This window comes from Hypomesus transpacificus, chromosome 10, assembly GCF_021917145.1.
Source record: "Hypomesus transpacificus isolate Combined female chromosome 10, fHypTra1, whole genome shotgun sequence".
Lineage (NCBI taxonomy): Eukaryota > Metazoa > Chordata > Actinopteri > Osmeriformes > Osmeridae > Hypomesus > Hypomesus transpacificus.
This window is the reverse complement of record NC_061069.1, coordinates 943060-957194: the sequence shown is the minus strand read 5'-3', so window position 1 is coordinate 957194 and position 14135 is coordinate 943060. Positions and strand designations below refer to the sequence as shown.

Below are 14135 nucleotides of genomic sequence, written 5' to 3'. Positions count from 1 at the left end.
CTCAGAGTGGCTATAGCTGGCCATATTGGCGTGCCAGAGTGTGTATGTGCTGGCTAGGTATGTCTTGAGTAGAGATACAACCGTGATTCAATCTCCCATCGATTTGAATCCTCCCATAACACCAGTTTATGAGATCCTTCAAGGCCATCTCTGCCTGCACAATCATTGTCGTGAATCAGGCGTCTCATAATTAGATCAGCGGATCAGTTGCTTTGTCAGCGTGGTGAATGCTTACACAACCGAGGCAAAAACCTTTTTTTCATCAAGGAGGAATAACATTCTCCTCGTTGCCGTCAAAGTGACCCGACCAATCGACTGCAGCCAGCTGTGAACCGGCCAACCTCAACCGCATCACTGAGGCTACCAGTTCACCTTCAGAACGCTCACCAGAAAACCCCTGGGAGGTCTTCAGCGAGGAGGACGTTTACCCAAGGAACACACGCGCACACACACACTCTCTCCATCCGTCAGACTCTCAGTCACCGACACACTCCCCAGTTAGACTGGAGTAGTGATGGAAGGTTCTAGGCGCGATGATGAGGAGCCCCCTCTTCAGGAGACAGATGCATGTTGGGGCTGAGCAAAGCCACCACACCATTCATCATTCCAGACACTAGTCGCAAATAATTACCGCTCTCACCCCGGCCCATTTTAATAGGGTAATAGATATTTCTGAAGCACGCTCATTCACTATCTGCCCAGCTCGCCTCCCTGCATTTCAAATGTGTGAAAGCAGCATAATCGGATTTCAAACATGATTAGTGGAAGCGCTCCGACAGCTCCTCACATCGGAGGGGAGGGGGGGGGCGGGGGGGGGTGGTGGTGGAGGGTGGTGGGGAGCACGGAATGCAGGTCGTGTTGTAAGGTGGCAAAACGGTAATTAATTTCCGTGTTCGTTAGTAGAACTTTCTGGTAGTTTTTCTGGGGCGGGCGTAACAAATAACGAACAGCCAGTCCATAACTTGTAGACAGGCTGAAATTGCAGTCATTCCACGGGCTTTGACGATGAGCACGACGACCACTCTGCCGGAGTTTGTTTCGTTCGGAGGGGGGGGAGGGGCGGGGTAGTTTACGGCTGTGTTCAAGGTCATCGCAACTTTGCTGGCGCCACAACAGTTTCACCAGACTCTGGGAGACCGCACGAGCGATGGGAGCCATCTGGGTGTTTAGTATCTGGCTAGCAGGTAGCTCCCCCCTTTGTTTCCAATCACATTCATTACAGCCAAGGGAGGATGGCAGATCCATTATGGGAGCCCGCGTGGGTGGGAGTGTGTGTGCGTGCGTGTGTGTGGGCGCGTTTTATCAGGACATGAGAGGAGCTGCAGTGTTGAAAGCGAACCAAGAGGCTGCGGCAGTCTTCTCACAAGAGCAGCAGCCTTATCATCACATGGAGATACCACTGCTATTTTAAGCCCCTTCAAATGTGCAATGAGACCCAATGTGAAGAGAGACCAAATGTGCAGAGAGACCCAAATGGATAACACCGACCGCAACAGCGGCCGCTTGTTCCATGACATGTCATCATCAGGATGCTTTATCAGCTTGCGTCGTTAGCTTCATTTGGGTGTCAGGAATACAGTAGCGGTTGTTGACGTGTGTCAGAAATATTAATCTATCAAGCATTGCACAGCCAGTTTAAGAAAGCTTGAATTCTTGTGGCCGGCCCACAAGGAGACAAAAACATCACACGCCATTGTGCTACATAGTTTGTCTGCTAGCATGTTGTGCTAGCTAGCTATTTAAGCAGCCCCACTCTTTACAGTCATTGGTTAAGACAAAGGCATGCATATGTTCCATGGCTCTTCTTCATTGGCTCCTTGCATAGACCTGGTGCGGGTGTGTGCGTGCGTGTTTGAGTGTGTGCGTGTGTGTGCTCTTTGACCCCTGTAAGCTTGACCACATGATTCACCCAACACAGATAAGGCCAGACATCTTTTATGGCCTCTCCAGTGAGAGAGAGTGGTCAGCCCAGGTCACCTTGTTTACGTAAGCCTCGTGACCCCCAAAGTTCAGATTTGGGGGTAGGCCTCTCTTTGCACCCAATAGTACTGAACACAGAATTATTCCTATCCAGGATAACAGTTACATCTTAAATTTTTCCAACAACATGGCAACCGGATAGGATAGCCAGTAAACTGATGTCATCTTCCTCACCACAGATTCAGGAAGTACCGGCCCCTGCCCCACCCGCCACGGCCCAGGGGGTGCAGGAGATCGTGTTTCCGCAGCGACACGCGGACAACAGCGCCGGAGGGCTGCTGAAGCGTATGAAGAGGGACTGGGTCATCCCCCCGATCAACGTTCCGGAGAACTCCAGAGGGCCCTTCCCACTGGAGCTTGTCAGGGTGAGCTAGCTCTCCCTCGCACACACTCACACACACACTCACACTCTCACACACACACACACACTCACACACCACACACACTCACACACACACACTCACACTCTCTCACACACACACACTCACACACCACACACACTCACACACTCTCACACACACACACACACACACTCTCACTCACACACACACACACACACACTCACACACATTTACACACACAAATGCAGTCGATACCACAAGCCCATAGCTCCACTGAACGCAAGCTTTTCTCTGAACACTTCACCCATTTCCATCACCGAGCAGTATATCATTAGAACACAAAAGAAAATCAGGTCAAGCACTTGTGGGGCGCATCGAGTTTCCCATCCCACGTGCGTACAGTGGGACCGTAACCGGGTAGTACAGAGCGTCAGGGAAACATCCGGAGAGCTCTCTCCAGCGGGCTCCTCCTCTGCCTGCCTGGTGAGACGTTATCCTGCCCTCATCGTGGCTCGAGGACACCCTTATCCCCCACCGTTAGGAAGCACACGGGCCAGGACAGAGCCTGACACCTTCTCATGTCAGTTAAGACCTAGATCCTTCTATCGCCGTAAGCTGACTTATGACTTCCTGACTGAGTGTTAAGCCCCCCCCCCCTCCCCCTTTCTCCCTCCTCTCCAAAAGCTGATGTATGTATTATATTTAATCCAGGGGGTGTTAGAGTCGCTTTCATGGAGGACACTCGTGTGAGTAATACTCTGTTTGTGCTTCGAGGGTCGCATAGGGGGAGCTGGTTTTTCTAGACCAGGGGAGGTAAAGACAGAAATGTGCTGACCTCACCAACGCACGTTGGCAGTCAACAAACACACGAGGAGACAAACACACGTACATAGACACGTCCCTCGGTCACGGTAGGGAGTCCCCGGGATCATCTGCAGTGCCGTCGTGTGTTTGCTTGTCATCGACCGAGCGCTTGCCCTCCACAGATTCGATCGGACCACGACAAGAGGAGCTCCCTGAGGTACAGCGTGACTGGGCCAGGTGCAGACCAACCCCCCACAGGCATCTTCATCATCAACCCCATCTCTGGAGAGCTGTCCGTCAACAAGCCCCTGGACAGAGAGCACATATCCAACTTCCACGTAAGTAACACGTGAAATGTTTTCTTTTTTCCTGAGTGGGTATGTGGCTGGTATGGCCATTCCAGTTTACTGGCATGACCTCCAGAGTACGGCGTAGCTCAAACATGCCTCTGAAGTTTGCACAGACTGACATTCAGGACGTGGCTGACTGATCTGTCTGAGAATGTCGGGTTGCACTGGAACCCTTTAACCTTAACACTTTAAACCCCAAACACAGACAGGATGTCAACATTGAAGTGCTTTGGTCATTTCTGGACGTTTCTGCCTGCAAATACGCAAACAAATGCTAAATATACTCTTAGCAACCAAGTGATCATGTTTTTGGAGGACATATGGTGGTTTTCTAACATTTTACACAATAGAATTTTTGGTCCCTTTAAAAATTACTTAATTGACTAAATAACATGGCGAGATGACTATGCAAATTATTACATTTCGTCTGCGTATTTGATTTTGCATTCAGTGTTGTTTGCTCAGATACAAGATGACACCGAGAACGGAAACTTGGCCAGGCAAATGAAAACCAAATTATCTAACCGCTAATTAAAAGTATTGTGACGGTGCTCTACTGGGCCAGCCATTCAGTATCAAGAGCTGTCAAATGAAGAGGATTGAAGGATAGAAAGAGACGCTCATGAGTGAAGTGACTTTCTCTGTGTGGAGGACATATCATAGCAAAGGAAAAGCAAGAGGATGGACACAAGTCATCTCTTCAAGGCTCCGTCGAAACAGGGAGGCCTTGGCAACCAGACGACGCAGTGGTTGTTGTATGCCTTAATGTTTGTTTGGACTCTTGTTGGTGTGTGTGTGTGTGTGTACTTGTAGAGATGACTCATCCCTGTGTGTTTGTGTGATGACCCCCCCCCCCCCCCCCCCCCCCCCCCACAGCTGAGGGCCCACGCGGTGGACCTGAACGGTAACCAGGTGGAGAACCCCATCGACATTGTGATCAACGTGATCGACATGAACGACAACCGGCCAGAGTTCGTCCATCAGATCTGGAACGGCTCAGTTCCGGAGGGTTCTAAACCAGGTAGCCCCTCCCAGTCAGACCCCCTCTATCGGCAGATCGAACAGCACCACTGGGTCCTCCAGGGGCAGTCGCCACGGTGACCCGGCCTGCCATTCATCATTGATCTTGGTGTTTAAAACATACCTTGTAAAGCTTGGACACATCAGGGATTTGCTGTGAATCCTGAGACTCAGTCAGACAAGCTTGCCACTGTTGCTGTGACAGAAACAAATTACGAAAAAACAAAAGATGCAGTGTAAAACTGTATTTCACCCGATTTGGTCATTCTTTGATTTCTTTTTTCATGTTGTCTCTGTCTTTGCAAACTCCAGGGACGTTTGTTATGACAGTCACATCTGTCGACAAAGACGACCCCAAAACGCAAAATGGAATGCTGCGTTACAAGATTCTGTCCCAGAACCCCGAGAGCCCTAACTCCAACATGTTCACCATCAACAACCAGACGGGAGGCATTGTTACCGTGGCAGCAGGCTTGGACAGAGAGGTACGCCAAAACAGAGTCCTCTCTCTCTCTCTCTCTCTCTCTCTCTCTCTCTCTCTCTCTCTCTCTCTCTCTCTTTCTCTCTCTCTCTCTCTCTCTCTCTCTCTCTCTCTCTCTCTCTCACCTCCAACTCCCTTTCCACACACTAGATATGTTTGTGCATCCTTGCAGTCTCATTAAAAGCACATTCTCGTTAACGTAGGCATATTGCAGCTAAAATCATTTTGCGGTTTCCTTCGCCGTGCTGCAGACTTATTGTACTTCATCAAGATACACTAGCCTCTGTTTACCCGGATAAGTTGTGGATTGGGCCGATAGGAAGAGAAGCAGAACGTGGGTTTGTTTGGATCCTCGTATTGCCTGATATCTGCTGCGTCTTCAAACTAATGAGGCAAACTGAACGTCGCGGATTACCATCTCTCAAACGAGAACCCCAAAATGGACTTGCACACTTCGTAGTTATTTACTCTGACGTGGAGGCAACATGCATCATTGAGTAGCTAAATGTTGTCTTTTCTTACCCACTCTCTTCCTTCCGCTTGGTGCTATAAATGGTAGCGCTCTCGTTTAATTGGACGGCCTTGCTTACTAGAAAATCAAGGATGCAAATAAATATATAATGCCTAATGCCTAAGCCAGTTGGTGCTAGTCTGGAGAGGGCAATCTGGCTAGCTGGCTGCTCAATCAATTCTGCCCCAGGGCCCCCGTTATGTGTATGCTGGTCGCCACCGTGAAAGTCATTTACCCGGGTCTCATTACCTAGCAACTGGTCCGTCACCTGAGTGGCTTTTAATGTGAAGGGAGTCATTTGTTACCTGCAGGATCCCCCACCATGCCTCATGATGGTCTGAACGGAGAGGAGAGCATCTCCCTCTCTCCCTCTCTCTCTCTCTGCCTCTTTCTCTGTCTCTCGATCTCTCTTCCTCTCTCCCTCTCTTATCCACCATCCATGGGGAGCTGGTAAAGACCAGAGGGGGGTAGCCCTTGCAATTAGGAGAATAGCCAGGTCTGATTTAAAAGCTGTCGAGTCGCCGAGGGGAAATTGAATCGGAAAGTGATTTTCGAAAAGGCTCAAAACAAACCTCTGGAGTCGTGTCGTTTTTTCCTGCCTCTCGCTCACTCTTCTGCCCTTCTCGTTCTGCTGCAGAAAGTCCCTCAGTACACCTTGATCATCCAGGCCACCGACATGGAGGGCAACCCCATGTACGGCCTGTCTAACACCGCCACAGCCGTCATCCGAGTGACCGACATCAACGACAACGCGCCAGAGTTCACCTCAGACACGGTAAGCAAGAACACTGAGCTTCACAAAGCCCCCCTCCCCATCCCCGCCCAGCCAAATCCCCATTACACAGCAGGCCTGTCGCCACCACCCACCCACAGCCATCACACTGTCTTTGGACCGGCTTTATAGATGTTCCAAACACGCTCGCATCCAGCCGTGCCCCCCTGCTTGCCGTGTAAGATGATATCCCGAATATCTTCCCGCCCACGGATCCAACCCTGCCGATATCTGTCCCCGTTTCAAAGCCAGTGTGTAGAACCTTTCCGGGCGGTCCCTAACAGGCCAGGCTCCTTGTTTGCCGTGTTTGTAAAGGACCTTAAAGTCTGACCACGTCACAATGACAGGAACTTTGGGCTCCAGACGTGTATTGAACAGGGATGGTTGCTAGCTCAGGCATGTTGTTTTTGGGTCCTCCTGTAACTCAGTATCCACTTACCGCTCCCCATGTTTTATTGATGCAGTTTTACGGAGAAGTGCCTGAGAATCGGGTGAATGTCATCGTTGCCAACCTGACGGTGACTGACAAAGACCAGCCCAACACTGCTGCCTGGAACGCCATCTACAAAATCACCGGGGGCGACCCCACCGGCAGGTTCTCCATCCCCACGGATCCCACCACTAACGAGGGCCTGGTTACCGTCGTCAAGGTGAGAACGCGCCTCCCAGCCCCTCCGATCCGCACGACACCTCATCCCCACATCCCCTGAGAGATACTTATTCTGAAAAGCAGAAAATCCAACTCGAAGAATGTCTGTTTGGAAGTCATCTCTAGTATGTGGAAGGCAACGCAAGGGAGCAAATGTTGATTGTTAACTCAGCACTCTAGGGTGTTTTCTGACCAAACAGCTAGCATCAACTGGGCATTTCCAACATCCCGCCATGTCCCCCCCTCTCCCCCCTCTCCCCAGCCAATCGACTACGAGGTGAGCAGGTCGTACGTCCTGACGGTGGTGGCTGTGAACGATATACCCCTGGCCCGGGGCATCCACTCCCCCCGCCAATCCACCGCCACAGTCACCATCACCGTCATAGACGTCAACGAGAGCCCTTACTTTGACCCCAACCCCAAACTGATGAGGCTGGAGGAGGGCCTACCGCCAGAGTCCATCCTGACCACCTTCACCGCTCAGGACCCCGACCGGTTCATGCAGCAGAGCATCAGGTAGGGAGCCCAAACCACAAGTCTCCCATCATCAGGCATTCAAACCAACCACTCGTACATCTTCTGAAACCTTCTCGTCTTGTCCTGCTCAGGTACTCCAAGTTCTACGACCCGGCCAACTGGCTGAGAATCGACCCCAACACGGGCCGCATCACCACGACCGCAGTCCTGGACCGCGAGTCTCCCTACGTCAAGAACAACATGTACAACGCCACCTTCCTGGCTGCTGACAACGGTACGCCCTCTATCCCTGCTACCACTGCACCCCTCCTCCTCACAAACACACACACACACACACCACAAACACGCCTTTGTCGCCTCGTTTTAGGCCAGAGCAATCTTCCCGGAGAATCTTCCACGCGTCTGGCTGTCTGCAGGATACGTTTTAAACAGGCACTTTTACAGACACCCCTCTCAAAGCTATTACCACGCTGTGGCACGGCTGCAAACATTTCCTGGGCAGACACAAAACGGTACCGTTTGGAAGATTTAGAGCAAGGGAGTGTAATTGTACACTAGGTGCCAGTTAAAAGTGAATTATGTACCAGGCACCGAATAAAGCCTGAAAAAGGGTGGAAACAATGGAGCCAGGCACCACACCGTTCTTTATCTTCAGGTTTTGTTTCCGACAGGAATAAGAGAATTCACTCAGCTGAAGGTCAAAGCAGGCACCACGCACCAGGTCTGCAACCTCGGTGGAAGGTTAATGTTCCGGCCATCCCCAGAACTTGCGAGCACGCGCTCAACCTCTGTCCCGCGCTGGCAGAAAGCAGCTTTGTCTAGGTGTGCCGTGTTCCACAGTGCATAGCCCGGGCCAAGGGGCTTAAAAACCTCCCTCCCCACAGACAGGTTCCTTGGCATTAATGGGTCAGGATTGGATGACTAGCTCCGTTGAGCGTGTCCCGAATGCTAAAGAGCCTCTTAGCCGTGTGAATACAGAGGACCAGGGGAAAGGGACAGTGGGCTCTGTCTGTCGGCGTTAGTATGCTCACCCAGAGGCCCTCGTTACAAAGACGCAAGCCACGGAGAGTCGTCCCCCCACTCACTCACTCACACACACACACAGAAGTACACACACCGACGTGTGACCACAGACACACACACACGTTCACTTTTTCCCCCCCGCTACCTAAAATGCGGTGATATCTCCCTCACTCCCCTGTTTAATCAGTATGCGGTGTGCCTGGAGAGAGTCTATCGGCTCACAGGCCTGTTTTAGCATGAGAATGCACAGTGTGGGAAGCACAAAACAGGAAAATGAGAGCGATCACTTCAAATGGAATTCCATGTCCTTATCTCGATGGAGATTGTCCTTATGAAATCCATATTCTCATGAATACAATGACGCGCGTGTGTGTGTGTGTATCCTAGGCGTGCCCCCAGCGAGCGGCACAGGCACCTTGGAGATCTTCCTGATTGACATCAACGACAACGCTCCGTACGTGTACCCTCCGGAGGTGGAGATGTGCGAGAAGCCCGATCCCAACTTCATCAACATCACGGCCGTGGACGGCGACATGAACCCCAACGCCGGCCCCTTCGCCTTCGAGCTGGCCAGGAAACCTGCCGACGTCCAGAGGAACTGGACCGTCACGCGCCTCAGCGGTAAGGCGGGACCGCCGCACCCCGTGTGATCTCACTTCCTGTCCGGAAGCCCGACGTGTTTCGAGTCTGGGGGGGAGAGAAAACCCTGCGACTCCCCCCAGTCAAGTCGAAAGGAAAAACCTGATGATTGCTGGAGAGTTTAGTTAGTATAGGCTTAGGCTAGTATTACCTCATTGGTGGTTTGAACTTTGTCGCTGATTAGCCCCAGCTAAAAGGTCAAATGTGGCCGTGCCTTTTTGATTACAGAGCAGCTCTTTAGGTAGCGTGCTTCACATGGTGTGTTTTGAGGAGGCTGTAGAAATGAGATTAATAACAGGCCTTTGGAACAGCAAACAGCCTTTAATTGATTACGCTAATTATGAACACAAAAAAGGCAAAGGAATGAGTCATTTGTTGTGTGCGAGCGATTAGATGTTGGGAGCCTTAACGCGATGAACAAATATCTTAATAGGATAACAGCCATATGGATTATGGGTACTGCTGGATTTTCGCCTAAGCGGAGTTATCAAAAGGTCTTCCGTTTGGTTTATAAACTGGAAAGCTAAATCCTGACCATATTTTAGATTAGATACGCAGACGCTACTTCCAGGTAGGAACTGGTGCTGTGTATTTCTGTCCAACAGCATTAAGGTCCTAATCGCATTTCTACACAGATGGCACATTTGGAGTTGGACTTAATCCTTAAATTTTTTATGAAAAAAGTTGCACTCTGAGCTGTAGGACTAAAGGAACATGGATGTTTTGTGTTATTGAGTGATAAGCAGTTAAGTGGAATCTCTCTCTCTCTCTCTCTCTCTCTCTCTCTCTCTGTGCCCGCCCGCCCTTTCTCTCTCTCTGCCATCTCTGTCCTTTCTCTTGCTCTGCCCTCTCTCTCTCTGCCATCTCCCTCTCTCTCTCTCTGGCCTCTCTACCCTCTCCACCTCTGCCTCTCTCTCCCTCTGCCCTATACCTCTACCCTGCCTCTCTCTCCCTCTGCCCTATACCTTTACCCTGCCTCTCTCTCTCTTTGCCTTATACCTCTGCCCTGCCTCTCTCTCCCTCTGCCCTATACCTCTATCCTGCCTCTCTCTCTCCCTCTGCCCTTTATCTTTACCCTTTCTCTCGCTCTGCACTCTCTCCCTCTCCTCTCTCCCTCTCCTCTCTCCCTCTCCTCCCTCTCTCTCCCCCCTTCCCGGCCCTGTCTCAGGCGAATACGCCCAGATCAGCCTGAGAATTGGCTTCTTGGAGAGCGGCATCTACGACATCCCCCTCATCATCACCGACTCGGGCAACCTGCCCATGTCCAACACCACGTATCTGCGCGTCAAGGTGTGCCAGTGCGACATCAACGGAGACTGCACCGACCAGCAGCTCATCATGGCCGCCGGCCTGGGCACGGGCGCCATCATCGCCATCCTGCTCTGCATCATCATCCTCCTCAGTGAGTATCCTCCTCAGTCCCCCCAGCCCCCCCCCCCCCCCCCCCCCCCCTTCAGGGAGTAGGAGGAGCCAAAGCCAGCCAGGGTTGGATTCGTCTGGCCCGACGGCAAAAGATAGTCCCGGTTGGGGACGCTGTCCAATATCCCAATTTTGAATGACACATGTGTGAAAAATATGGGAGATATCATGCTCTGTAATGTGGGATCTCCCATCTCTCCCCCTCCCCCCCCTCTCTGTTCCTCCCTGCGTGTGCAGTCCTGGTGCTGCTGTTCGTGGTGTGGGTGAAGAGGCGCGATAAGGAACGGCAGGCGAAGCAGCTCCTGATCGACCCCGAGGACGACGTGAGGGACAACATCCTCAAGTACGACGAGGAGGGCGGAGGAGAGGAGGACCAGGTGGGCTGCTGCTACACAACACACTGCTGCTACACACACACACACTGCTGCTACACACACTGCTGCTACACACACACACTGCTGTACACACACACTGCTGCTACACACACACTGCTGCTACACACACGCAAACTGGAAGTGTGATGCATATTAGTAAAAAAAAAGTGAAAAACGACGTATGGCAGTGTTGAGCACAGGTCCATTTATTTGAATCCAAAAATGGTTCAAAGGAGAAGTGAGACAAAGTCAGGATGTTGGAGGGTGTTCTGGTGTTCCCCTCCGCTCATACCAGGGCACCGTCGTCCTATGAATGGAGGCACAGCACCATTCAATTCACAGAAACGATCTCTGTGCGGACGTCGGGCCCTCACGCGTCCTCAGGCCGGTGTGCCACGCCGCACCCTCTCCTGGTGATCCCGGAGGTCCTTGTCACCCAGGTCCTGCTCAGGAGCTGCTCTGACGGCCCCTGAGCTGCGGGCGTGAGGAAGCGGGACGTCGCTCCCGTCTGCGAGCTGCCTCTGCTGCCGGAGCTGGTTCAGGCTGGGCCTTACCTCCACACCTCCTCCCACAGCCAGCCCCTCTCCGTGTCTCCCTGCTCAGGGCTGGAGGGATCCCGGCCCACACCAGTCCAGCGCTCACTGCTCGAAAGCGCTCATTAAAAAACACGAGTCATACAGTTAGCGCAAGGGAACTGTCCCATGAGCAGATGGCATTATTACAAATGGTACTGTACATTGTCACCAGTGGCAGGACGACAGTGGTAGGAGGGGCTGGCACTGGGTCTGGTCTTAAATGAGCCTTCCCTGATGGGTAATTGGTGGTGAAATGTAATTCAGAGACAGACATCTGCCGGGCTATAATTATGACACTTACATGGAAGCTAACAATTTAACTGGGAAGCCATTACACATCTGCCAATGTACGAGAGAGAGGGAGGGAGAGAGAGAGAGAGAGAGAGAGAGAGAGAGAGAGAGAGAGAGAGAGAGAGAGAGAGAGAGAGAGAGGATGGCGTGCAAAGGACGCCCACAGACACACAGAGTCAAACTCAAACTCCTTCCCTCACACACAAGCGCACACATGCACACAAACTGATTGTGTTACGAGGAACACCATGATGTAAGACGACTAGAAATGCTGGTGGGGGCAGAGGACAGATTTATAGAGAGAACGCGAGGCTCCATTTTGAACCGTGGAGCTGGACACCAGAAGGAAATGGGCTTGTCTACAGCCAGTGGATTCACTGTCGGGGTGAAAAATAAAATGAAGGCGAGCATCCATGTGGACTGTCTACCACGCGCCCCTATTCTCCCTATCTCCCCGCTGGGGAGGAAATGGAAGTGTCAACAGCCTCGGCTGGTCTCAGAGGATTAGATTTTTAGTCGCTACCGTCATTGGTTTTTATTGGTCCATGAGGTCCACATTTTACCAGAGCGAGCGGCCAATCAGACCACAGCCGTGCGTTTGTTTGGGACGGTGCAGAAATGCAACTTCCGGCTGAAAGAACATCCCATCCTGGAAACGCTGTTATGAGGTGACGGAGAGCGCTAAATGAGATGAGTTTTATAGAGCGGCCTGTTCCCCCCCCCCCCCCCTCACCAAAGATAAGGACGTGGGAGATGCGTTCAGCTTTTGCCCGTACCCTCTGTACTTAGAGATCAGGAATGTCGAAGCGCTAGAAGGTGACAGAATCATGTTGAAGCAGACCGTAATGCAAATTGCAAAGAGGATCCTTTGCTTAGCAAGAATTCATTTTCGAAGTCGGAGAAAGAACTGAGATTACTATTCCCTTTTTTCTTTTCTTCTTCTGACAGCTCTGTTTATGCAGAAGCAGCGGGTATCTGTTTTTCCATGCTCAGTTGTCAAGAAAGTGAGAAAGGGCTGAGAGAAAAGAATTGCCTGTTGCCTGCTGACTACTCTGTTACATGTTGACTTTAAGAGGGGGGTGCACACAGCTTGTTGATAGACACAAACCGTTTCTTGTGAAATTGCGCCTTTCGCGTCAACACCCCCAAAATGTTTCGAGTGAAAACTCGACCCCCCCCCCCCGCACACACACACACAATCCGTACCCCCGTCCCCACACACACAACCCCCCCCGCACACACACACACAATCCGTACCCCCGTCCCCACAATCCCCCCCGCCCCCCCCCCCGCCCCCCATCCTCCATAAGGAGGAATGTGCCATGGCACTTTGCTGTACAGTGGATTCGAAGGGACCAGAACTGGCTGAAAGGGGAAACTGTATGTCAGCAACTTGAGGAAGGGCGTTCCCAGAGGGCAGCGCACGTCGTCATTAGACCTCCTCTGTCCTCCTCGCTTGGCACACGGCTGTTGATTCTGTCACCAACGTCCTGACCCCGGGGCAGACCCTGTGGAAGGTCCTAGCTGGGTCAGAGGGAAATGGGCCCGAGGATATGGCCGGCCTGCTTGCCTGCTCTGTAGGGGCCATTGTTGTCCTCCAGCCAGCACTTTGGCGTTCTGGTGATTCCCTCAACATGTGCACGCGTCTGTTTGGTTTGCTGTTTCATGTCCGTGGGTGTGTCTGTGTGGTTGTGTGCAAGTTTGAGTGTCATGCGTTTGTGTGTGTCCACGCACTTGTGATCGCCAGTGCAAGCAAGCAAGGACAATTTTGAAGAGGGATATTAGAGATGGATGGATTTACCCGGGGAAAAAAAACTCCTAAAGAGGGAAGATCCATCATCCACGCTTATTAAGCACGCCCTCTGATGGTGTTCTGCCTGCCATACCTTCTCTGTCTGTCACCATCCAGTCCTGCTGCACGCACAACCCAAGGCAAACTCACAGCTGCTTTTTAAATATGTATCCCTCCCTCTCTCACTGTCTCTTCCTCCATCACTGTCTCTGACTCATCTTTCCTCACCTCTCGCTTCCTCCTCCCTCCCTCTTTCCGTCTCTCCCCTCGGCCTGTGACTCTGCACAAATCGAGAGGCGGCCAGGTTGCCTTGGCAATGTTAATAGGATTAGTAATGGCTTATGCATACCAGCCATTCCGTGTCTGGGGCCTGATTAAAGCAGAACAGTTGCAGCACAGCCTTTCAGCAGCACGGAGTGCCTCTGGAGAAGACCACTGGCCCGGCGACTTATCATCTCCTTATCTCCAGCCCACCCACTGGTAGGCCTGCTAGCCGTGTCCCTGCTAGCTGTTGTCCTTCAGTGGAAAAAAACCACAGTCTCATGTCCGGCTGTTCTTTATGCACTTCACATCGAGGCTCCTTGACACTTGCTCGGGTCAGCTTCTTACCCGGGCGACCGTGCTTGGTTGTGTGAGT

At 51.9% G+C, this 14135-nt stretch overlaps 1 protein-coding gene across 1 annotated transcript in view; it reads left to right on the top strand.

The window, feature by feature from the left end:
• Nucleotides 1-14135, top strand: part of LOC124472477 (cadherin-2-like) — a 50332-nt gene that overhangs the window by 32774 nt on the left and 3423 nt on the right. The window contains exons 4-14 of the mRNA XM_047027333.1: nt 2160-2345; nt 3308-3463; nt 4352-4496; nt 4808-4980; nt 6125-6262; nt 6724-6909; nt 7171-7424; nt 7517-7659; nt 8796-9029; nt 10216-10449; nt 10704-10843. Of these exons, the coding sequence (XP_046883289.1) occupies nt 2160-2345; nt 3308-3463; nt 4352-4496; nt 4808-4980; nt 6125-6262; nt 6724-6909; nt 7171-7424; nt 7517-7659; nt 8796-9029; nt 10216-10449; nt 10704-10843 (1989 nt within the window). The remainder of the gene's footprint in view (nt 1-2159; nt 2346-3307; nt 3464-4351; nt 4497-4807; nt 4981-6124; nt 6263-6723; nt 6910-7170; nt 7425-7516; nt 7660-8795; nt 9030-10215; nt 10450-10703; nt 10844-14135) is intronic.